This window comes from Zootoca vivipara, chromosome 8 (genome assembly GCF_965207765.1).
Source record: "Zootoca vivipara chromosome 8, rZooViv2.hap1.1, whole genome shotgun sequence".
Lineage (NCBI taxonomy): Eukaryota > Metazoa > Chordata > Lepidosauria > Squamata > Lacertidae > Zootoca > Zootoca vivipara.
Genome location: NC_142591.1, coordinates 86,377,413 through 86,403,104, shown reverse-complemented (window position 1 = coordinate 86,403,104; position 25,692 = coordinate 86,377,413). Strand labels below are relative to the sequence as shown.

General features: G+C 50.3%; 1 protein-coding gene across 1 annotated transcript in view; it reads left to right on the top strand.

The window, feature by feature from the left end:
- The first annotated feature begins 9,684 nt into the window (after positions 1–9,684).
- The window catches only part of SLC39A4 (solute carrier family 39 member 4), a 33,217-nt gene continuing 17,209 nt past the window's right edge, over positions 9,685–25,692 (top strand). Inside the window, exons 1-4 of the mRNA XM_035125405.3 lie at positions 9,685–10,271; positions 19,122–19,406; positions 21,139–21,343; positions 23,776–24,071. Coding sequence (XP_034981296.3) covers positions 10,044–10,271; positions 19,122–19,406; positions 21,139–21,343; positions 23,776–24,071 — 1,014 coding nt within the window. The 5' untranslated portion in view covers positions 9,685–10,043. The remainder of the gene's footprint in view (positions 10,272–19,121; positions 19,407–21,138; positions 21,344–23,775; positions 24,072–25,692) is intronic.

The following is a 25,692-nucleotide window of genomic DNA, read 5'->3' as shown; positions in this document are numbered from 1 at the left end:
CTCTGGGAGCGATTCTGTTGCAACTGGACGCCAACAGAGAGTGGAGACCCTGTGCCTTCTTCTCCAGGAAGCTGACCCAGCCGGAACGCAACTACACAGTGTTCGACAGGGAACTTCTCGCGATCCACGCTGCGTTCCAGCACTGGCGACACTTCCTGGTGGGCGCCAAGCACCCCATCCAGGTGTGCACAGACCACAAGAACCTGGAGTTCTGGAGAACTGCCAGGGTGCTCAACCAGCGGCAGATACGGTGGGCAGAGTTCTTCTCGAACTTCAACTTCTCCATCCACTACATCCCGGGAGAGCAGAATGTCAGGGCGGATGCCCTCTCCCGCAAGCCAGAGTACATGGAGGAGGAGTTGCCACCGGCACCCAGGCATATTTTCCCCCCATCAGCATGGTCCTGCGGAGCAGCAGTGGTGAGCGAGGCAGAACTCACAGCACTGACAGCAGCTGATGAATTTGCCACCCGCATCTTCAGAGAACTGAGAGGGGGGGGGAGCAGGCCAAAGACTTTGAGGAAAGGAGGGGTTTGCTTTTTTACAAGGGAGCCCTGTACCTGCCAACCAAACAGCTGAGAGGTAAGGCCCTCAAGCAGATGCACGACAACCCAACGGCGGGTCATTTTGGAAGGGACAAAACCACTCACCTAGTCATGAGACACTTCTGGTGGCCAGGGGTGCGGGAGGATGTTCGGGATTATGTAAGGGGATGTGACACCTGCCAGCGAGCAAAGGTGGTCAGAGCGCCACCAGCAGGTTTGCTGGAGCCCTTAGCCACACCGCACAGGCCGTGGGAAGTAGTGTCCATGGACTTCATCACAGACCTGCCGTCGTCCAGGGGCAAGACCGCAGTGTTGGTGGTGGTGGACCTCATGTCCAAAATGTGCCATTTTATACCGTGTGCCAGGGCGGTCTCGGCAGAAGAGACGGCCAAACTGTTTGTTGACCACGTATTCAGACTGCATGGATTGCCTTTAAGGGTTATTTCGGATCGTGGCCGCCAATTTGTTTCCAGGTTCTGGCGGCGGCTCATGAACCTCCTGCAGGTGGAGGTCAGCTTGTCGACGGCTAGGCACCCGCAAACCAATGGACAGGCGGAGCGGGTCAACGCCATTCTGCAGCAGTACCTGAGATGTTACGTCAGCCAGAGGCAAACGGACTGGGTGGATCGCCTGCCACTGGCAGAATTTGCCTACAACAATGCGGTGCACGTCTCCACAGGGGTGTCGCCCTTTAAGGCCAACTACGGGCGCGACCTCAGATCTTTCCCGGAGAGGGAGGGGGAGGAGGAGGAAGAGGGCCCACAGGCAGAGGATTGGGCAGAGGACCTGGAGACGGTGCACCAGCAGCTCAGAGAACACTTGGAGAGGGCCAAGGAAGCGTACAAGAAGGGGGCAGATCGCCACAGGCGACCGGGAGAGGTCATCAGGGTGGGGGACAAGGTTTGGTTATCCTCGGAAGGTCTTCCCACCAGGGGGCGATGCAAGAAGTTAGCACCCAGGAGGCTGGGCCCCTTCACGGTCACGCAACAGGTCAACCCGGTAGCCTTCAGGCTAGCACTGCCGGAGGACATGAGAGTGCACCCAGTGTTTCATAGATCGCTGCTGTCGCCGTACAGGGAAAGTACCAGGTTCAGGGACAGCGATCAGCCTCCAGAGGGAGGAGGGGAGACGGGAAACGCCCGTCAGCTCAATGAGGCAACTGAGATTTTAGACTCAAGGAGAGGGGTGAGAGGGCTGGAGTACCTGATAGCATGGGAGGACACTCCGCCGTCCCACAATGAGTGGATACCAGCCACGGAAGTACCTGAGGAATTTTTAGTAGAAGAGTTCCACGCCCTGTTCCCCCACAGGCCCAAGCCCTGGCACATGGAAAGGGAGGGAGAGGGGGAGGGGCAGGAGGAAGGGATAGCAGGCAGCAGCTCTCCATGGAGATGGGAAGCGGAATTTGAGGACACGGAAGAAGAGGTGTGGGTTTCACCGAGGTCAACGACGTCAGAGGCAGGAGAGGACTGGCAGAACATTTTTACTCCCACCAGCTCTGACGCCACTGACTTCTTGGGATTCCCGTCTTCTCAGGGGGAAGGAGAAAGATCGCAGGATTGGGGGGAAATTTTTACACCCACAGGCTCGGATGCCACAGACTTCTTGGGGTTTCACTCGTCCCCAGCAAGCGGAGAGCCACTAGGAAGGGGGGGAGAGGAGCCTGGGAGGGGGATGGATGTGAGGGACGAGGGATACAGGGAAGTCCCTCCCATCTTAAGTTCCAGCCCATCCCCAAGCGCGGGAGAGAGTAAGGAGAGCTCTGCCTCCAGCGGAGAGTCAGGAAGTGGTGTCCGAGGCTCAGGCAAGGTTGTGGAGCCCATGCCTCAGGTGGGACAGGAAGTTGGACGCACAGGGGGGAGGCCAATTCCCCCAACTCCCGAATTGCGACGCAAACGTAGGGGGAAGAGGTTGGGTCTGCCAAAGCTGTGGTGCTGGAAGAAAACGCGCCAATCGCCATTCGGGAGTTCAGACACCTCACCTTAAGGATGCATTTTTACTGCTCTGAACACTGTAAATAATCAGCACTTAATAAAAACCTTAAAAGACCATGCTGGAGTCGTTACTCTAGAGTAGCCATACCAGGCCCTCTGACATATACGGACCTTTGTCGGCAAGGTAATGTCTCTGCTTTTTAAGATGAGCCCCTAGGAGTGGGCTAATGCTGGAGGAAGCAGGACTTGTTACTCCAAGTGAGCCTCCGGTTATTAACTTTAAAGGTGTGGAGCCAGGATTGCAGCCACCAAACCAGGATGGATTGTCTATCTCTGTTTGCTGTTTGTCTTGGCCACATCGCTCTGTTCATTAAGCATCACAAACCTAAACCCCAGAGGGAAAGAGGACGTTCTTTGTACGCAGCAGGATTGTCAGGGAGGATTTCTGTGAGATCAGTGCATAGTGGCAAAGTTACAGGGTTATAATTTGCATCAAAATAATAATTAAAAACCAACAACCTTGCAGGTACTTCTGTAAGTTCGAAGGTGTAATCTGCTTTCATGGTGGTTTCTTGTTTTGCCCCTGATGAAAGAGGTTCTAATCCCCCATAGCTTTTGCCAGATCTGTGTGTATTCAATGTTCCATCACACTATTTTGCTGTGCTTGTAAGTTAGGAGCTATTTATAACCTGAGCAGTTACACAGCACTTTCAGAACGTTCTCAGGCACTAGAGAGACAACGTGATATAGTGGTTAGAGCATCAGACTAGGTCCTGGGAGACCAGGGTTCAAATTTCCAGTGAGCGATGAAGCTTTCCTGGGTTACCTTGGGCCAGTCATCGTCTCTTAGTCCTAACCTACTTTGAAGGGTTGTTGTGAGGATAAAATGGAGGACGGGAGAAATCATAGCCTGCAGGGGGTTGGACTGGATGACCTTTGGGTACATTCCATCTCTCTGATTTAATGAATGCTGCCATGAGTTCCTTGGCTGAAAGGTGGAATATAAATGAAGCCGGTGAACTTGCCAAATCCTCCTGTTTTAGAATCATAGAACTGTAAGTTGGAAGGGACCATGACGAGGGTCATTTATTCCAACCCCCTGCAAAGCAGGAATCTTTTGCTGAACGTGGGCCTTGAACCCACAACCCTGAGATCAAGGGGCTCATGGTCTACCAACTGAGCTATCCAGTAACCGCAGAAAACTGGGATATTGTGGAGGAGGGCAACCAAGATGATGAAAGGTCTGGAATTGGAAACCAAGCCTGATGAGGAACAGTTGAAGGAGCTGGGTATGTTTAGCCTGGCAAAGAAGAGATTGAGAGGAGGTAAAGGTAAAGGTAAAGGGACCCCTGACCATTAGGTCCAGTCGTGACCGACTCTGGGGTTGCGCGCTCATCTCGCATTATTGGCCGAGGGAGCCGGCGTATAGCTTCCAGGTCATGTGGCCAGCATGACAAAGCCACTTCTGGCAAACCAGAGCAGCACATGGAAACGCCGTTTACTTTCCCGCTGTAGCGGTTCCTATTTATCTACTTGCATTTTGACGTGCTTTCGAACTGCTAGGTTGGCAGAAGCTGGGACCAAGCAACGGGAGCTCACCCCGTCACAGGGATTCGAACCGCCGACCTTCTGATCAGCAAGCCCTAGGCTCAGTGGTTTAACCACAGCGCCACCTGGGTCCCTTGAGAGGAGGTAGGAGAGCCAAATATCTCAAAGGCCGCTGCATGAACCAATGGCTTCAAGTTACAAGAAAGGCAATAATTTTCTGACTGTAGGAGCTGGACTTGACACCCTGAGAAGGTGATGGACTCTCCTTCCCTGGAAGTTTTTAAGCAGAGGTTGGATGGCCATCTGTCATGGCCGCGTTAGCTGAGATTCCCGCATTGCAGGGGGTTGGACTGGATGACCCTTGGGGTACCTTTCAACTCTACGATTCTATGATTCTAAATGAATGAATGACTGACTGAATAAGCTCAGTCACATTTAGAAGAAAGCTGATAATATCATAGAATTGTAGGGTTGGAAGAGACACTGAGAGACTGAGAAATCTAAGGAGCATGACTTAGGCTATCCAGCAAGTTCCTGGAAGAAGTGAAACTTGAACTCGTGTCTTCCTAGTCTGCTCAGTCGCTACACCACACTGACTCATTCCGTTCTTGGCTTTGAAAAGATTTTAGCTTCGAGCCTTTATTAAACGAGAAAATAGGCACGTGGGAAATCTTTTCTCTCTCTCTCGGGACACCGAGTCACAGGGGGTGGAGTGGAACCAGTAACACAATTGCTACAGGTGATTCTCTCTCTCTCTCTCTCTCTCTCTCTCTCTCTCTCTCTCTCTCTCTCTCTCTCTCTCACACACACACACACACACACACTGTAATGCTGTAATGCCCAGGAAGATTTTGCAGAATTGTTGAATTTCCCTGAAGTTCTGCATAATGAGGTTGTGATCCATTGGCTCACAATACTCCAAAGAGTTAGAAGGGAGCCGCAAAGGGCATCTAGTCCAACCCCCTGCAGTGACGGAATCACCGCTAAAGAGGCCGCCCAGCCTCTGTTTAAAAATCTCCAAGGAGGGAGAGCCCACCATCTTCTAACGGAGCCAGCTGCAATGTCTGACAGCCCTCGCCGTTGGAAAGTTATTCCTGATATAGTTGGAATCTCCTTCTTTGTCATTTGAATCCATGACTTTCTGCCATTGTTATAAGAATTTTGAGGTCATATATATATATATATATATATATATATATATATATATATATTAATAATTGTTCATAAAACATGTACATGAATGTACAGAAACATGTCTGAAGCAGCACAGGAAAACAGGCCTGACTGACACCATTTTGACTCTCTCTGACCAGGTGTTCCTCTGCCAGGAAGAAGTGGGGTGGGGGGAACCTTCTCATTGTCTCAGGAATTAAAATGATAACCCTGGCATCCTGATACCTGAGTGCCAGACAAAAGGGTGTGATTAACTTGGCTGGGAAACAGGGAAACGTAAATATCTCTCAATTTTGTTGATTAGGTTTTGGGGGCAGGGGGCAGGGTCCAGACTGCTCAGATTACTGCCACCAGACCTCCCCGTTCATGATGTACCTATGATGAATCTAGGGAGAGCGGTCTTGGGCTACACCCCTTCTGTGACATATGGATGATGCTTCTGGGGGGTGGGCTGAAACCAATTTCAAATTTCTTTTTAAGGGCAAGACACCTCTGTTTGGGGCCCCTTCCTTGTTCTCCTGCGTGAGAGGAAGGACCCTGTTGCAACAGCGAAATAAAAGTGCCTTGCTTCGTACGTCCTGGTTTGGTCTCTGTTATTTGGTGGGCAGGAGACGCTTAAATTCGTCTGTTTGCCTGGATCCTTGGGCTCTCCCTGGGTCAGGATCCATTTCTCTGGGTTCATAGGAACCAGCTTAAATTTTACTTCACCATCCTCCATGTGTCAGCCCTTCAGATATTTGAACATGTCTATCATATCACCTTCTCAAAGACTTCTGCTGCACTCAAAAGCTTGCCACGTTGTGTTGACTTTCTGGTGAGGCCTCATGAAGGTTTTACCTTTTGAGATTCCCCTCCCCTCGCCTGCAAACCAGCTCACCTACTCTTGCTTTTTAAGGGAAAATGCTATAATTATCCCTATTCAGTGCTACCACTTGCGCAATGGATCAGAACAATAGGGTCTTTAAAAATAAATAAATCGCACTACCTGTGCTAATTGGCTTTCCAATGCCAGGATGTCTGCGTAACCAACAACAAACGTTTTGTGTATTCCCCGCGTTGCTTACGCAACTAACTCTTGTCTCTGCTCTTATCCGTTTTTTTCTTATCTACCTGCTGGCAGTGCACTCTTCTCAAAGCAGATATACCTGAAACTCAGGATAAAAAAAATAAAAAAAAATCCTTCAGTAGCACCTTAAAAGACCAACTAAGTTTTTATTTTGGTATGAGCTTTCGTGTGCATGCACACTTCGTCAGATACACTGAAACAGAAGCCACCAAACCCTTATGTATATTCAGAGGGTGGGGGGTGGGGGTGATGGGAATGGGTGATGGGCTGATGGGAGTGGTAAACCTGTAGATGGCTGTTGACGACTGCTGATGACTGCAATTGGTCCTGGGGGGGAAAAAAACAAGGGCTGAGGCGCTAAAGAAAGCTTGATCATGCATAATGAGATAAGAAGCCAATGCCTTTATTCATCCCAGGTGGCTCCATGGTTTTAAGCTTGGTAATGAGTTCCAATTCAGAAACTTCTCTTTCCAGTCTGTTCCTGAATTTTTTCTGTAATAAAACAGCTGCTTTGAGATCTTGTATAGAATGTCCTGGGAGATTGAAGTGTTCTACTGGTTTCTCTGTCTTCTGGTTCCTGATGTCAGATTTGTGTCCATTTATCCTTTGGCGTAGGGTTTGGCCTGTTTGTCCAATATAGAGAGCTGAAGGGCACTGTTGGCATTTGATGGCATACACAATGTTAGAAGATGAGCAATTAAATAGTCCCGAGATGGTATCAACACAGACTCATGTGTCACCTTAAAGACATTTATCACAGCATAAGCTTTCTTGGACTGATGCTTAACTGTTATCCTGAGTTACAGGTAGGTAGCCGTGTTGGTCTGAGTCGAAGCAAAAATTAAAAAAAATTATGGTGAAGAGTAGACACACACCTGTGAATTCTACCAGGTAAATCCCTGGACCAGTCGCTGCCTCTCAGGCTAGCCTACCTCACAGGGTTGTTGTGGGGATTAAGTGAGAAAGTCCATGAGAACCCTGTGAGGTAGGCTAGCCTGAGATGCAGCAACTGGCCAGTGAGCTTCATGGTCAAGTGGGGATTCGAACCCTGGTCTCTCCCAGGTCCTAGTCCGGCACTCTAACCACTAGGCAGCACTGACTCTCTCACACCCTACCTATTGCCTCTCTGCTGCCTGTCTGGATACTTCAGCCGGAGGGGCATGCCCCTGGGTGGCCAAGGAATGTGCTGTTTATGCTCCTGAAAGTCCAGGAAATTGGCCCTTGGCATTCCTGGGTCCTCTTTAGGACAGGGGTGTGGCGAAAGAGCAAGGAGAGGAGTCATCACGGCTGGGTTTCATTCCCAGCAGCTGGAAAGAGGGTTGTGGCCTCTAGGGGTTGGAGCAAGCTAGGCGGAGCAGGAATGCTGGGCGCTCAGTCCCTGAGGGCTTGGAGGAAGAACAAAGCTGAATGATGGGAGAGGGAGAGGCAGATTGGCAGGTGCATAACCGTTCCTCGTAACATCATAACCAGACATAATTTCTTATTTATAAAGCCCCAGCTATTTTGCTGTTTTTAATAGTGTGTTCCCAACGCAGGAGAGGGAGCCAAATGGCACCTGTGGAAGCCTCCCGGATGGGTGCCCCACTGCTTCAAAGTCTTCCTTCGCTTCTAGTTTAAGCGCTGTCTCCTGTTCAGTGCCTGGAGGCGGCTTTCCTGAGCAATGTCTCAGTCTCTCCCTTTTTCGGCAGTCCCTGCAGATGAGAAACCTACACCGCCTGAAATGTTGCATTTGAGGTTTAAGCAATTACACTTTTAAAATTTCCCGTATGACGTTGCCCCCTTTTGTACTGGGGAAAAAATCTGGCACTTTGAGCCAATACCCTCTGAGGAACGGCTTAGGGAGCTGGGTATGTTTAGCCTGGAGAAGAGAAGGTTAAGGGGTGATATGATAACCATGTTCAAATATATAAAAGGATGTCATATAGAGGAGGGAGAAAGGTTGTTTTCTGCTGCTCCAGAGAAGCGGACACGGAGCAACGGATTCAAACTACAAGAAAGAAAATTCCACCTAAACATTAGGAAGAACTTCCTGACAGTAAGAGCTGTTCGGCAGTGGAATTTGCTGCCAAGGAGTGTGGTGGAGTCTCCTTCTTTGGAGGTCTTTAAGCAGAGGCTTGACAGCCATCTGTCAGGAATGCTTTGATGGTGTTTCCTGCTTGGCAGGGGGTTGGACTGGATGGCCCTTGTGGTCTCTTCCAACTCTATGATTCTATGATTCTATGTGCAAAGCACTCCCCTTCCCTATTGTGTGTGTGTGTGTTTTTAAAGGAACTACACTCGGTACCTCGGTTTACAAGCACAATTGGTTCCGGAAGTCTGTATTTAACCTGAAGCGTACTTAACCTGAAGCGAACTTTCCCATTGAAAGTAATGGAAAGTGGATTAATCCGTTCCAGACAGGTCCGCGGAGTACTTAAACTGAAAATACTCAAACTGAGGCATACTTAAACCGAGGTATGACTGTAAAGGCAAACTAACTCAGTTCATGTGCGGAGTGTCTTCCTCTGGCGAGGATCTTTTCCCTCTCTCTTAACACACCAAGCAACAGTTTTGTGATGCCTTAAAGGCACGGGTTGTGATACTGTAATGAATTTGTCAGTCCTTAAGGTGCCACCAAGGGACCCAGGTGGCTCTGTGGGCTAAACCACTGAGCCTACGGCTTGCTGATCAGAAGGTCGGCGGTTCGAATCCCTGTGACGGGCTGAGCTCCCGTTGCTTGGTCCCAGCTCCTGCCAACCTAGCAGTTCGAAAGCACATCAAAATGCAAGTAGATAAATAGGAACCGCTACAGCGGAAAGGTAAACGGCGTTTCCATGTGCTGCTCTGGTTTGCCAGAAGCGGCTTTGTCATGCTGGCCACATGACCTGGAAGCTGTACGCCGGCTCCCTCGGCCAATAATGCGAGATGAGCGCGCAACCCCAGAGTCGGTCATGACTGGACCTAATGGTCAGGGGTCCCTTTACCTTTAAGGTGCCACCAAACTCTGTTTTCAATATGTGCTGTGGTGGAATACTAATCCTCTGGAAAGCTTTTAATGCCGTTTACAGAAAGCCCAATAAAAACACACATCCACACGCAAACCAAACGCTCACCCCCCAAAAAAAATAAAAATAAAAAAATCACACACTTTATACAATCTTTAGATGTCCTTCTGTCCTGGAACCCAGCCAGGAGCCTTTCAAACTGTTTGACAATTCCTGTTTTAACACACACAAAATGACTCATTCTGGGCTGAAAGGGGATCTTATGAGCGCCACTTGTGAAAAGACCCACCGGACGCCTCGCTCCCCCCTTCCTCATCCTCACCCTTGTGGCCTGGATGAGGTAACAGCGGAGGATCCCTTCCGCCCCAAAGGGGGACGTTCCGTGGGTGAGCTCATGAGGGCGGTTGGGCAAGAAGCTGGAGCCTAAAGCTGGCTCATTTCCTCCCTGGCTGGAGTCTTGGCTGCTTGCCTGCCTCTTTTCCTGGTGACCCAGGAGCTCAGATTAGGCAGGGTCTGCCGCCTCTGCCTCTGCTTGCCAAGACCTGCCCCTCTATCAAGGTGAGGGATCTGCGTAGCTGGACAGGTTCTGTGGAATGGTTAACCTGAGGCAATCTCACCCTGAGCCAATCATCGCAGGCGGCAGAGCAGGGCAGCCGAGAGTCTACAGCACCTAGGCACCTGCCCCAGAGCCTTTCTTTGGAGAAGCCAGACAGCCAGACAGCCAGACAGCAGCAGGCACACTTGCCCGTCTCCTGCAGGTCCCAGAAGAGAGCCTTGCCCTGGCCAACCCAGCCATGCCGCCTCTCCCCTGGGCAGCCGCCGTCACCGTCGTCCTGCTCTGTCTCACAGGGGTGGCGATGCCAGGGCCCGGCCCGGAGGATGCCAGCCTGGACCCGGCCCTGCTGGAGCTGCGGACTCTCCTGGCGTCGGGCGAGGAAGGTGCTCTGCTGCAGGGCACCCTGGAGTCCCTGTTAAATATTGCGGTGGGTCGTGTGCAGTGCCAGGCAGTGCCGTGTGAAAAGGTAAAGAGGATGGCGGCAGGTGTGCAGTCTTCTCCCGCTCGCCTGGGTCAAACTCCAGCTGGGGTTCAAAGGTCCTAAGGATGAGGCAGGCACCCTGGACAGGATGCCTCCAGCCTTGCTTGCATTGGGTGCAGAATGGAAGGAAGGAAGGAAGGAAGGAAGGAAGGGTGGGGAGAGGAGGCATCCAGGGAGAAATCCCGTTCCTATTAGTCTCTGGCAAACCACGGGAGCTTTGACTGGTTTTTTGCGGTGTGCTGGGTTCAAGCTTACGGTTGTGATTGATTGCATTGTGTTGCGTTGATATTCCCCCTTTTATCCCAGAAGCTCAAAGCGATCCATAGGGCTCCCTGCCCCTTCTCAACAGCCCTGCGAGGTAGGCAGGGCCGGATTTAGATTTGATGAGGCCCTAAGCTACTGAAGGTAATGGGGCCCTTTCGATGTCCAGCTGTCCTTTGTCAACAACAAACTGTTGCCGTTTTTTGTGTTGAATACATGCTATATGATAATTTATGAACCTCATAGGTATCTCTAGCCATTTGCACATAACAAATAGGAGCCTGCACAACACAAAACACCGTTGCTGTATGTAGGTTTTAATTTATTTGTTTTTTTATCGTATATTTTGGAAATGTACATCTAGGTTTGTTTTTCTTTAAATTTTTGGGGCCCCCGAGAGAGTGGGGTCCTAAGCTATAGCTTGTTTAGCTTATACGTAAATCTGGCACTGGAGGTAGGTTAGGCTGAGAGAGGCAGCGATTGGCCCCCAAGGCCACCATAATGAGCGCTTTGGCTCAGTGGGGATTCGAACCCTGGTCTCTCCCACATTTTAACCCCCTGCACAAGTTTCTCCAGTTGTCCTTCCCTTCCGCCTCTGAACTGTGTTTTGTGGGGGGAGGGTGCATTTTTCCCGGAACGGCGAGACATGTAAAATGCCCGTGCATAGACATTTAAGGCGCCGCAGCAACACCTAGTGTGTTATTTCACCTGCTGGCGAGGCTCACTTTGAACCACTTAATAACAGGTTGCAGGACAATGAAGGGTTCCCCCCCCCCAGCTGTATCATGGATCTAGAGAGCCAAAAAACACTTTCAGCTTTAAAACCAGTGGAAACCAAACTGATGTGAACAGACATGGCTGCCAGCAGATCCACAACATATATTAAAGTGGACATGACTTGCCCCCCCCTCCAAGAATCCTGGAAACAATAGTTTTCTGCTACAGTTCCCAACACCCCAGTTCTCAGGGTACTTGGGGGGAAGCCATGCCCTTGAAATGTGTGTTGGATGCACTTTTAGAAAAAAAGAAATTGATGTGAATCTGCTGGCGATGATCCTTGGTGCGGCAGGAAGGTCATAGAATCCCAGAGCTGTAAGGGGTCCTCCAGGGGTCATCTAGTCCAACCCCCTGCAATGAGGACATTTGACACGGGGCCTGTTCTCGCCTGCAAACTGTTGGCAGGTATGGAGTTGCCCTCCTGAGGAAGGAGAAGGAATCCCCTCAACTCTTCGCTGTGGGCTCCATGCAATGCAAAGCCACAGAACGTGGCTTAAAAAGAGGGTAGAGAGGTAGTTTTCTTCACCGTCTGCTTCCGTAAGGTTGTGTGTAAAGTGAGGGTGGGGTGACATGAATCCGTGGGACTGTCTAAGAAGAGCATAATCGCAGGGTGGTGCTCAGTCCAGATGAATTGGGACCAGAATCTGATTTTTGAGAAAGCTGATCTGGCAGAACAGCTGACAGCCCAAGAACAGGCATGCTCTTAAATGAATGAAAGGTTCTTTCCCAAAAAGAGGAAGAAGAAAGAAAACGCAAACAGTATCAGCTGAAAGAGCAGCAGGTGCTCCTGAACTCGGAGTTAGAGCTCATAGAATTTTAGAATTAGAAGGGACCACAAGGATCATCTAGTCCAACCCCCTGCAGTGCAGGAAAACGATGGGGCAGATGAGGAAATTTCAGCAAAGGGTGCAATGCCCAGATGCCTCCCCTCGGCAGGTGGTCACCTGAAGGACATGTCTCACATTCCTGGAACAGTTTGCTAGGCGATATTTGTAAGAATTCTCAATGGTCCTTCAGCCTCACCTGGAATCCAGTCAGTTATTAACAGACTTCCAGACTCTAGGCTGGCCCCATTCCTCCCTGGTACAAGTAGGAAATTAGGAAATGCGTTGTCTACCAGAGTTTCAGGCAGGGGAGTCTTCCAGCCCTATGATGGCCACCAGCTTGGACGGCTTTAAAAAAAGACGGGACAAATTCGTGGATGAGGAGAGGGTTATCGAGGACGACTAGCCAGAATGGCTACGCTCTACTTCCACAGTTGGTGGCCGCAGTGCTTGTGAATGCTAGTTGCTGGAAACAGCAGGAGCAGAGAGGGCTCTTGAGTTCGAATCCTGATTTTGGGTTTCCCACAGATATCTGGTTGGCCACCGCGAGCACAGACTGCCAGACTAGATCAGATCAGCTTTCATATGATCCAGCAGCTAGGCTCTCCCTAGCTCCTTCCGTCTTTGAACCTTCCACCCCGTGATGGGGTTAGTGCAAAGGACTTCTGTTCCTTTTCCTGCTGAAGCCACTTTGCTGCATCATGTTCAACCTGCAAAAAAGGCTTGGCAGTTGTGTTCGACCTCAGACACCACCGCAGCCAGCAGAGTGGAGAAGTTGAGCTTCACCTTTTTTGGCATGAACCAGCCTCCCCGCGGCCCGACCTGGTGCCTTCCAGATGTTTAGCGCTACAACTCTCATCACCGACAGCCAGAACATGATGGAAGCAGTAGTCCAAAACACCTGAGAGGCTGTTCAGCTTCTTAGAAATTTTTGCAGAGGAACTGGGGTGGGATGGAGCGTGACCCTGGGAAGGTGGAGCCTAGAGAAAAGTTCATCCAAGTAGGGACTAGGAAAGCATGGATTTCCTCCAGGTTCTCCTCCCAGATATCTCTGGAACTTAAATTAGACTTTGGGCCCAACTACTATCCTGGACAGGTGGCAGGACCCAGGTGGTGCTGTGGGTTAAACCACTGAGCCTAGGGCTTGCTGATAGAAGGCCGGCAATTCGAATCCCTGTGACGGGGTGAGCTCCCGTTGCTTGGTCCCAGCTCCTGCCAACCTAGCAGTTCGAAAGCACGTCAAAATGCAAGTACTGTAGATAAATAGGAACCGCTACAGCAGGAAGGTAAACGGGAAGGTAAACGGCGTTTCCAACTGCTGCTCTGGTTTGCCAGAAGCGGCTTTGTCATGCTGGCCACATGACCTGGAAGCTATACGCCGGCTCCCTCGGCCAATCATACGAGATGAGCGCGCAACCCCAGAGTCGGTCACGGCTGGACCTAATGGTCAGGGGTCCCTTTACCTTTACCTTACTATCCTGGACAAGCATGGCTCTGATCATGCGCAAAGTCAATTCCCTTGAATGGCCAGATTGTTCCTATCCGTGAGTTGAAGAAAACAGCGTTAGCCCATCAAAAGTGACAGCTTTCAAGCAGAAAGGAGACCCAAGACCATTTCTTCTTAAGAAACCAAGCACCAGACCACAGAATGGCTAAGTCAAAACCCCCAGGGACCAGATCTTCACAGAGCCAGCCTTTGAAAAGAGGGAAGCGGGGTCACCTAGCCCAACCCCCTGCAATGCAGGGATCTCAATTAAAGCATCCACGATAGATGGCCACCTAACCTCCAGTGAAGGTGAGTCCACCACCTTCTGGTGGACTCCGTAGCATTCTACTATTGAACAGCTCTTACCGCCAGAAAGCTCTTCCTAACGTTTTGTTGTAATCTCATTTCTTGCCATTTGAATCTGTTGGTTCGGATCCTGCCCTCAAAGAGAACAAGCTTGCTCCATCTCCCATGTGGCAGATATTTGCAGATGGCTATTGTATCCCCTTCTCAGTCAGGATTCTTTTGGGGGAGTCGGGGACAGGACTTTTGTGGGGTGGGGGCAGAACCGATGTGACTGGCCAGTTAGTTAAGTATTCCTAGTTTTACTTGATCTGGGGAGGGGGGCAGCTGCCCCTCCCTGCCCCCCCCCAATGCCTATGGCTTGCACATAACTTCTAGTTGCATCCTGCCCTCAATAATCAGCTCTGTCTTCTTCCCACTTCTGTTCCCACCCCAAGTCTCCATTCACCAGAAATTCTTTACCTGTTAGAAGGAAATGCAAAAACCCGTGTCACTCCCTCAGGTAAACCCCAGAGGCTGTGTGAAAATGCCTTTATTATGGTGATTAGTTTAGGAACAGGATCAAGGAGGTGGCAACTGTTTAGGATGATGCCCATTTTTAAATGCATTTATTTTGCAAGGTCTTTGCATCTCCTGCACATCAAAAGCATTCAGATGTCCTGCCCCTTCCTTTCCCATTTGATCTATTCCTTTGCAAAAGAAGGATGAAAGGGCCTCCTCTGTTTGGGTTGTCTTAGTTACCATCCTGGAGGCTCAGCTGGCGCCAGAGTCCAGCAACCTTCTGTTGGAAAGACTGCAACCTCCACAAATCCAGAGGGGAGTCCCTAAGGCAGTTGGATGGTGCCTTGAATGCCTCCTTCCAGCAGCTCTTGCAGCCAAGCTGGCCTCAAAAGTCTTGCTCCGCTTTCCTTTGGATCAGCAAGGCCAGGGATGGGTGGGGGTGGAGTGTCTTGTCATCTGAGCAGCCCAGGACTTCCAGACACACTGCCCAGGTTTAAATGCCAGAGAGGTCACTTCAGTGCTGCTAAGGCAGTGTTTGACTTCACCCCAGGAGGCACGCTCCATTGTCTCTCGAGACAGACAGATGCCAGCAACAACCTTACCTTTTGGCACAAGGTGGCCTACAAGATCCTCCCCCTTCCCATTTCACCCTCACAACAACCCTGTGAGGCACATTACGTCCTACGCTCTAATCACTCTGCCATGCTGTCTCTATCCTGTCCCTCCTCACCAGCTGGCCTGATCCTGCAGACTCTTCTTCTCTGTCACCAGTGACAGAGCTAGCTGCTGCTGTATCCAGAGAGACGGGGCGGGGCGGGACGATCCACCCACGAGGCGATCGGCGCGGTGGTGCGATCTTCGGAGGGGGGGTGTCTGATTGCGGCGTGGCAGCGTGATCCGCCATGGGGGGATTTTGTCACCCCACCTCTGGGATGGCACCTGGGCCAGACCGTCTCCACCGCTCCCCTTCCTACACCCCTGTCCGTCACCTCCACATCTTATTTCCAGATGCAGACAGACTGCTAGGTTGAATCATGCTAACCTCTAGACCAGGCACCCCCAAACTTCGACCCTCCAGATGTTTCGGACTACAATTCCCATCTTCCCCGACCACTGGTCCTGTTAGCTATAGATCATGGGAGTTGTAGACCAAAACATCTGGAGGGCCGCAGTTTGGGGATGCCTGCTCTAGACATTCCTCCCAGCAGATCCTTTAAAAATATTTTTTTTGCAGATTCCCCTTTAATTCCTATTCCTGCTGGGCGCAGGCTGTGGGAAGACTCACTGGAGAACTATGTGTCGCTGTTTGCTTGAAGAACATTAGCAGAGCCTTCTGGGTGAGACCAGTCGCCCATCTAGTCAGGCATCCTGTTCTCACAGTGGCCAACCACATGCCTGTGGGAATCCAGCAATCAGGATTCGAACACAAGAGAAACTCTCCTTTCCCGTGGCTTCTAGCAACTGGCATTTGGAAGTGCTGGTGCTGCCGCCCCCAGCTAGTAGCCATAGATAGCTCTTCTCTCCCGTGAATTTGTCTACCCCTCTTTTTAAGCCCTCCCAAGTTGTGAACCATCACTGCCTCCTGTGGGAGGGAGTTCCACAGTTCAACCCTGCACTGTGCAAAGAGGCATTTTCTCCTGCTGCCTCGTATTTCACAGTGCAGAGACATGCAGGCACCCAGACGTAAGTCGAACGTGTTCCAGGTTGAGAGAGACACAAAGAGACTGACTCTTTGTACTCTCTGCCAGCGTCACGCTCAGGAGTACACTGGCGAGAACGTCAGGCTCCAGGTGTGATCACGCACACCTTCCTCTGAGGTGCCACCCACTTTGGCACAAATTGAGGCATGCTTGCCTTAGGGACTGGGAGGAAAGCATTCCATTCCTGGAACAATAGAGCTATAGCAGTTTCGGCAGGCGCTGTGATACTGCAGGGGGGGCGGGGGGCGGAAAACCTGCACAGGTTGAATTTATTTGGAACATGGCTACATTCCACCTCTTTCAAGAAGAACTTATTGAGGGGTAATAATCAAAAGCAACAAGATCCCCTTCGGGCAATCTTAGGGTTGCCATCTGGCCAGGTCTGGCCTGCTCCTATGCCATTCACGGCCAGCTGACCTGTAGAAATCAGCAAAGGAACCTCTTTGCCATGTCAAGAGTGACAGAATTCCTGCATTCCTGCACCCACATAGTGCCCCTTCCGCATTTGCAAGAACCTGGTCTTTTCATGAAACAGCACCTATCACTTGGGAACTCCCTGCCTATTGATATTGAGAAGGCGCCTTTGCTGCATTCCTTTTGGAGCCTGCTAAAAACATCCTTGTTTAGACAAGACATGCCTCCGGGGTTGAAGCCAAACCTCTGTGTTGGCAGAACCGAAGTGACCCCTCTTTGGGGCACAGGCCTGGGCTCTGTGTGTGGAGGTCCTGGGCTGGCCAGAGGACAAGACCCCCCTCTCGGCCTCGCTGATGCGGGCAGGGGTGGCTGAAAGCAGGCGTACAGGGCGCCATCCAGCCGCCTTAGGGACTCCGCTCTGGATTTCTGGAGGGTTTACTTCTGAGCTCTTTCTTCTGAAAATATCCAGGAAGGCAGTGGAGGTTTGGTGTTATGTATTCAGTGGTCTGTGTTTGCCTGAGCTTGAGTCTGGACCAGGGGTCAATAAACTTTTTCAGCAGGGGGCCGGTCCACTGTCCCTCAGACCTTGTGGGGGGCCGGACTATCTGTGGGGGGAAATGAACAAATTCCTAAGCCCCACAAATAACCCAGAGATACGAATTTAATGCGTTCCGAACGCACATTTGTAAGTCGAAAAAAATTGTAAGTCGAATCCCATAGGAATGCATTGGGAGAAAAAATTCGTAAGTAGAAGCAACCCTATCTAAAAATTCGTAAGTAGAAAAAATTCTATCTGCACCGCATCCAAGATGGCGGACGGAGCTCTGTTCGTAAGTATAAACATTCGTAAGTAGAGTTATTCGTAAGTAGAGGTACCACTGTAAAAGGAAACATTCTACTAATGTAAAAACACGCTGATTCCCGGACTATCCACGGGACGGATTGAGAAGGCGATTGGGCTGGATCTGGCCCCTGGGCCTTAGTTTGCCTACCCATGGTCTGGAGTCTCTGGACTAAGGATTCTGAGCTCCAGTGTTCTGATTCGATATGTCCAATCACAGACCATTTCAGGATTTGGGCCTCTGCCATTGGCCCTTGAACTCTTGAGTCGTGATTCGCAGCTTGGACGTTTAGACAGCCAATCACGTTGGGAGTGGGAGTGGCCCAGGCTTTCAGGAATGTATATAAGCAGTTGCTTTGCCCCTGGCTCCCAGTTATGTAGTTCAATAAAGGTTCTTGCGGTTATTGCTGCGCCTTGCCTCGTGGGAACCTACCTACACTTCCCTGGCATTTGGGATCAGAGTTTTCTGGGTCTGTTTTTTTTCTTGCCCTAAATTAAAAAAGAGGCAAGGGGGTTCCTCTGCCAATAATAATAATAATAATAATAGTAGTAGTAATTTATTTATACCCTGCCCATCTGGCTGTGTTTCATGTTATCCAGCCCCAACCAGACCTGATAGAAAAGCTTCAAAATGCTTCAAACAACTAGCGACTTCCTAAGCTACCTGTCCAGGCTTTGCAAAACAGCTCAGCAATCCTTTATCAGCACCAGGGCAAGAGCCAAGGACTCCATGGTTTGTCTCAGCCCATGCTATCCAGACCCATCTAGTTGCAGGCGGAGCGGCCTAGTCAGAGCTGGGTTCAAATCCCACGTGAGTCATTCGCCTCTTATCTGGTGCTGATAACACCCATGGGGAGAAGTTCACATATTTATGTTCTGTCCCCAGCATCTCAGAGGGCCTGATCCAGCTGATAGATGCAGGAAACAGAACGCTAGGTGCAATGGATCCTTGGCCTGATCCAGCCTTCCCCAACCAGGTGCCCTCCAGAAGTTTCAGAGGAGCCGCAAAGCTTAGAGGCCACTTTACTTTCAAAAAGTTCTTTTATTTTCATGTCAACGTGTGCAAGTTTCAAAGCTACTCTGCATCAAATGTCATTTATTTATTATTAAACAGCACTCTGCATCAAATGTCATTTATTTATTATTAAATGTCCATCAACAGAATCATTTAGGCAGCTTGCACAGGAAAAACGAACAAACGCCATAGGGTTTTGTACGGGGGAGGGATTAAAGAGAATCCCCCCCTCTCATCAGGAGCAGTCCATCTCCAAGCAGTCAGGAAAGCGCGGGGTCTGAAGGTGCTAGTCAGGAGACGGAGAAGGAGTGCCAGGGCTCTGGCAGCATGGGAGAGCCCCTGCTCCACAGGCGGGAAGAGAGAGAGGCGGGAAGGGTGGACAGGGAGAAAGCAGATCGTAGACCCTCCCCCCCCCCCCGGCACCGGAATTAAGGAGGAGGAGAAAGGGGAGGAGATTCACTGTCCCGAGGCTTTTATGTTGGGCAAAGTCGCGAAAAGGGGCAGTGTCGGATTCTGAAACAGCTCACTACACTGTAAATAACGTGCACCAATAAAGACTTTTGAAAGACAAGTATGTGGTAGGTCGTTACTCAGGAGTAGTCTTAACAACCCTGACAGGTTTATTTTTAAAAAAACACAATAGTGAAGACTATAAAAAAATCTGTGCAGAAATAACAAACTGTCCCCCTCCTCTCTCTCTTTCCCCCTTCCAGTGTCTCTCTGCTCCAGATATTTTTACACTCACAAAGAGAAAAACTCCCAGGGATGCCAACCTCACATCCTCGGAGCTGTTGCCGTTCTCCGCTGGCCTGGTCTACTACCTCACTGACCCCACGGCAGCTTGCCAGGCAGTGGCGGATGGAGACTGGGTGACCAAGGTCCGCACTTTGCAGAGCGAATTCTTAGAGGGGAATTCTGCCGCTGGCCCTGATCAAAAGAAGGTGGCCGAGCTGATGGGGGCCATTCAGAGAAACATCCAGGAAAATGAAAGACATGAGGTAAGAGAGGTGACCCCTGCGAAAGGATCTACTGGCAAGATCTACTCCCATCCCAATAAGAAGGAGCCTGCTGGATTAGGCCAACAACAGCCCGTCCAGCCCAGCCTCCTGTTCTCACAGTGGCCAAGCAAATGCCCCAATGGGAAACCAGCAAGCAGGATTCGAACACTAGAGCAACTCTCCCCTCTTGAGGTTTCCAGCAACTGGGATTCAGAATCATTGCTGCCTCCAGTTGTGCAGGCAGAGCACAGCTATCCTGGCTAGTAGCCACTGATAGCCCCCTCCTTCTCCATGAATTTGTCCCATCCTCTTTAAAAGCCATCTAGATTGGCGGCCATCCCAGCCTCCTGTGGGAGGGAGTTCCACAGGTGAAGTGGGCGCAGTGGAACGCAGGCCTTCCTTTCGTCTGTCCTGAATCTTACAACATTCACTTTCGAGGGATGTCCATGAGTTTTAGGGTGGTGATACAGAGCAAAACATTTCCCTATACACTGTAAGATTTTAATAAGTTTATAATTAATGTGTAGCTTAATGTGTAAGGGACCCAGGTGGCGCTGTGGGTTAAACCACTGAGCCTAGGGCTTGCTGATCAGAAGGTCGGCAGTTCGAATCCCTGCGATGGGGTGAGCTCCCGTTGCTCAGTCCCAGCTCCTGCCAACCTAGCAGTTCGAAAGCACGTCAAAATGCAAGTAGATAAATAGGAACCGCTACAGCGGGAAGGTAAACAGCGTTTCCATGTGCTGCTCTGGTTTGCCAGAAGCGGCTTTGTCATGCTGGCCACATGACCTGGAAGCTGTACGCCGGCTCCCTCGGCCAATAATGCGAGATGAGCGCGCAACCCCAGAGTCGGTCACGACTGGACCTAATGGTCAGGGGTCCCTTTACCTTTACCTTTAATTAAAATGCTAGCATTCCCCCTGCCCTGCCATTGCCTCCTGTGCTTGTAAGAGCTGCACGGTGGCATGGAAATTAGACAGCTAAAGCTTTTCCTGTCTTTTGCTGATGGGGTAAAGTTTTACCTGTTGAATATCTGTCTGTCGCACTATAATTAAGGAGGGGAGAGTTGGCAGCGCTAGTCTTCTCTACTGTTAATCATCTGGCCTTAAAAGTTTCCCGTTGAAAACCACGTGCTATTTTAAGCATCCCACGTACAAAAACGAGCTGGTGCACAGACACACCCTTGGAGTTGCACAAAGGGGACTGCGGCACTAAGATGTCGAAAGACTGCAATTCTTAAAGGTGCAGGCACTTTCTCGGACCCACAATAAATCTTCAGGTCTGCAAACGGCATAATCCTTTCTTTTTCCCCCAAAAACGGAATTATTTCTTTTTCACTATTTAAATATGACAAGGCCAACTTTCTAGTCCTCATTGCTAAGACAGAAAAGCCTCAAGACACACAGGCTTTTCTTATTGCTCCCATCGCTAAATTCCCACACTTCCGTTCCTTTTCCACGTCCTCTCCTCCTTCACTGCCACCCGCTGTTATTCCTCTGTCTCGCCATTAAATTAAGTACATCGCTAGACATTCTTCAGCCATGGCTGTCATGGTGGCTTACAAAATAAAGCACAAATAAGTAGCTGTGCTTCCTGCCTTGCAGCGGGTTGGACTAGATGCCCCTTGGGGGTCCCTCACAGCTCTAAAATTCTAGGATTCTTTGAAATAAATTGCTCGGCTGAGCAGCCTCAGAGGTTCAGCCTGTCGCCTGACCTGCTCTCCTTTCCTTCCCAGCCCTGTGCAGGAGTGGACCAGATCCTGGAGAGCAGCGCACGGATCTCCAGGCGAGTAGCCTCGGACCCAGCTGGGCGGGTGCTGGCAGCTGTTGGCTACCATGCCCTGGCGGGGGGCTGCTTCCATGCCCTCCCCCCTGAGGACTACTTTGTGGAGTACATCTTTGGGCGATACGGCAACAAGACCCACAACCTCACCCTGGAAGGTAATTTCACCCCACTGTTGGGGAATGTGGTGCTGGGTGAGGAAGGCAGTGGGCAAGGGTTTGGGCGGGGAGGGGAGGGGAGGGGAGTCGATTTGGTCCTGAGACAGGCAGAAAGTTTGCTCCGTGACTTTCCTGCTTCTGTGTCTGTTGAAAACGAGCCATCTGCCTTATCACAGAGTCATAGAATTTGTGAGTCAAAAGGGACCCTGAGGAACATCTAGTCCAACCCCCTGTGTTGGGGGGTTTCGCCAGCACTGGGTTGGGGTTGAGAAGGATGTGTGCATCTGTGTCTCTCTCTGTGTTGATGGAGATGAGATCTAAGGTGTGGCCTCGCCTCTCCCCTGGACGCCAGGTGTGGCCCTGGGCAAATCCAGCTCAGCCTCCGTCCTGAAACAGAGCTGGGCTGCCTTTCATTTTTCACACACTTCCAAGTGGGTGGCAGGTCCTGTTTCTGGGTGGGGAGCTTTGTTCCCAGGTGAGATTAATCCTTGAAGTGCAGATGGCTCTAAAGCATGGGTAGTAGGCAAACTAAGGCCTGGGGGCCGGATAATAATAATAATAATTTATTATTTATACCCCGCCCATCTGGCTAGGTTTCCCCAGCCACTCTGGGCGGCTTCCAACAGAAAAATAAAACACAGTAATCTATTAAACATTAAAAGCCTCCCTGAACAGGGCTACCATCAGATGTCTTCTAAAAGTCTGGTAGTTGTTTTCCTCTTTGACATCTGTTGGGAGGGCGTTCCACAGGGCGGGCGCCACCACCGAGAAGGCCCTCTGCCTAGTTCCCTGCAACTTGGCTTCTCACAACGAGGGAACCACCAGAAGGCCCTTGGTGCTGGACCTTAGTGTCCGGGCAGAATGATGGAGGTGGAGACGCTCCTTCAGGTATACTGGGCTGAGGCCATTTAGGGCTTTAAAGGTCAGCACCAACACTTTGAATTGTGCTCGAAAACATACTGGGAGCCAATGTAGGTCTTTCAAGACCGGTGTCATGTGATCTCGGAAGCCGCTCCCAGTCACCAGTCTAGCTGCCGCATTCTGGATTAGTTGTAGTTTCCGAGTCACCTTCAAAGGTAGCCCCACGTAGAGTGCATTGCAGTAGTCCAAGCGGGAGATAACTAGAGCATGCACCACTCTGGCGAGACAGTCTGCAGGCAGGTAGGGTCTCAGCCTGCGTACCAGGTGGAGCTGATAGACAGCTGCCCTGGACACAGAATTGACCTGCGCCTCCATGGACAGCTGTGAGTCCAGAATGACTCCCAGGCTGCGCACCTGGTCCTTCAGGGGCACAATCGCCTTCTCAATCCATCCCTTGGACGGTCCGGGAATCAGCATGTTTTTACATGAGTAGAATGTGTGCTTTTATTTAAAATGCATCTCTGGGTTATTTGTGGGGCATAGGAATTTGTTCATATTTTTTTTTCAAAATATAGTCCAGCCCCACACAAGGTCTGAGGGACAGTGGACCGGCCTCCTGCTGAAAAGGTTTGCTGACCCCTGCTCTAAAGTTTACTCCTGGAGTTCTTGGAAAAGGAGGGGGGACAGGGAAGGGGGAGGTGACAAATCAGCTCTGCCACCTGCACCTATTACTCTGAGCTCTTGGGGGAAGGGGCTATCTAGGAGCAGATCCTCTGGGCCCCCTGCAGAGGAATCAGGGAACTGTAGAGTTGGAAGGGACCCCCAAGAGTCATCTAGTCCAACCCCCTGGAATGCAGGAATCTCAGCTAAAGCGTCTATGAAAGATGGTCGTCCAAGCTCTGCTTCAAAAGCCTCCAACAAAGGGGAATCCAACGCCTTCTGAGGGAGCCCATTCCACCAGAAAGGTCTTCCTAATGTTTAGCTGGAATTGCCTTTCTTGTCATTTGAATCCCATCAGTTCGGGTCTTGCGCTGTGGAGCAGCAGAAAACGAGTTCTTACTTTCCCCCTATGTTTAGTTGGAATCTCCTTCCTTGCCCCTTTAAGCCCTTGGTTAGAGTCCTTGGGTTAGTGGCCCCCACATCAGCTTGCGGCAGCAAGTTCCGTGAGTTAGTTATCCATCTTTGGAAATAGACCTGGGTGTGGCGTAGCTACAAAATGCAACAGACAAATGTCAAAAGCTCAGCTGGGGACTCTGTGAGAGTGCTATTGTAAAATTATCAGTGCAATCTCTCTAGTCCATGTCCACCCAGAAATAAATCCTGTTGAATTCAATGGGCCTGATTCCCAGGTAAGGGGGGTAGGGGGTTAGGATCGCAGCTGCAGGCTATGAACCTGAAAGTCCTTGGCTGCTGGTACTGCTGCCACCAACTCCGCAAATCTTTGATAGAGAGCGTGCAAAGAGCTCAAGGAGTTGGGTTGGTGGTAATTGCACCTGGCAGAGATCCTGAGGGCATCTGGTGAGATCCTGGCAGAGATCCTGAGGGCAACACCTCTTCTGTGTTTGCAACAGGCTTGGCCAAGCTGATGGATCAGCTCGAAGTGGGTCCAAAGGTGTCCCATGCAGGACACGACCACGGGGAACCTGGGCACGAGCACCCTCACGGCGACCACGCGCACGACGAGGGCGCCATGCACAACCATCCTCATGATCATGGTGATCATGAGGACCATCACCACGGCAATGACACTGACCATCACCATGGCGAGGAAATGGACCACCTTGGAAACCAGACGGAGAAGAACGTGGCCCGGCGGAGGCGAAGTCTGCCTGGAACGGGAGAGCAGGACGCGAACGTCTGGGATACGGTGAGGAGCATTTTCTGTCCCATCACAAACATCTAAAGAGAGAGAGACCCCCTTGGTGGTTCAAGGGTAGGGTCTGCTCCGGAGTGCCAGCTTGGCCCTGCAACCATGGGTGCCCGGAGCTGTGGGTGCCATGCAGTGTGCATGGCCCTGGCAACAAAATTTGTGGGTAAATTATGTGAATATTTGGAGTTAGCTAAATTAACGGACATAGTAAGACATAAATAAAAAAAATTAGGTGAAAAAGGAATGGGAATGTCTGAATGAATATTTTAAAAGACAAGGTTCAAAGGTGAATATCTGGCTGAGTTTGGAATGACTTTGTGAAGAGAAAAGGGAATGAACAGAGATTTTTACAATATATAAGGTTAGATTTGAGAAGATAAAGAAATGCAGAAATGCAGAAGAGATAAAATTGAAGAGAAGTGTTGTGTGGTTGGTGGAAGTCTTTATTTTTGTTTATTGTGAATATGTGAGATGAATATGATGTTGAAAAGAGGATGTTTGAGGGTTTATCTTTTGTTTTTTTTCCTATATATTTTTCTGCTTAAATCTTACTTTCATTTTCTATTTTTAAAAACTTATATTTAGGAATTAATTCCTAAATATAAGTGTCACAGATGGGTGTTGGCTACTCCCGAGTAAGCACTCCACACATCCTCTGGATTTTCAGAGTTTTATTGTGCATGCTATATACAGTGGTGAGATGTCTCAAATCATGTCTGCTCTGCATGGGGCAGAAGCCCACAATGGCGTCTCATGGGCTCTGACCCCCCTTTTAAGACTGGGCATCCAAACGCCCCTCCTCCTTGCTCTATGGGTCCTCTGTGGTCCCAAACCAGGCTCCTGAGGTGCCCTTCTACTTACTCCCTCCTTTCCAGCCCCTGCTGAAGCTAGCTCCTCCCCTGCTTCCCTGCTACCAACCTGGAGCTGAGCCACCAGGACTCTGCAGAGCCCTGGACCCGTCTTAACCCTTCCTGTTCCTGATTTAAACTCCCATACTTGCTGCTGCTCTCCCATCTGATGGAAGTAAGCAGAGTGGGCTGCTCTCTGCAAGCCCTCTCTCTTACAATAAGTTTTAAAAATTTGGTTTGAATGTTGTTGTTTTTAGAAGTGTTGTAAAATAAAATTTATTATTAAAAAATAATAATTTTGTGGGTGCCTGGCCCCTTCGTGGGGAATTGTGTGGGTGCTCAGCCACCCAGGGAGTTGGCACCTATGGATCTGCTAGATAGCAACCATGATGATGTTGTTCGTTGGTTTCCCAGCAGTGGTCCGAGGCTCCTTCCTTCTCTCCATGTTCCACAAGGGAAAGGAGGATTTGACTAAAAAGTCTGATGAAAGTCTGACGCGATGAAGGCGGGCACAAAAATGCTTTTAAATAAAAACCGAATTAATTTCCACCTGGTGTGGAGGGGGAGGGGGGTGTTGCCTTGTCCTCCATGCATCAGGGGATGTTGGGAACAGGTGAGTTTCTCATGAAGGACAGAGCCCAGGAGCAGATGATGAAATTCTTTTCCCACTCCATGTGTTTTGTTTTGCGCTTAGGCAAGAAACTGAGAACAGGACTCTGATTCTAGCTGTGTTTTTGCCAGGCGACAGCCAGGGGTCTGTGTGCATTTGT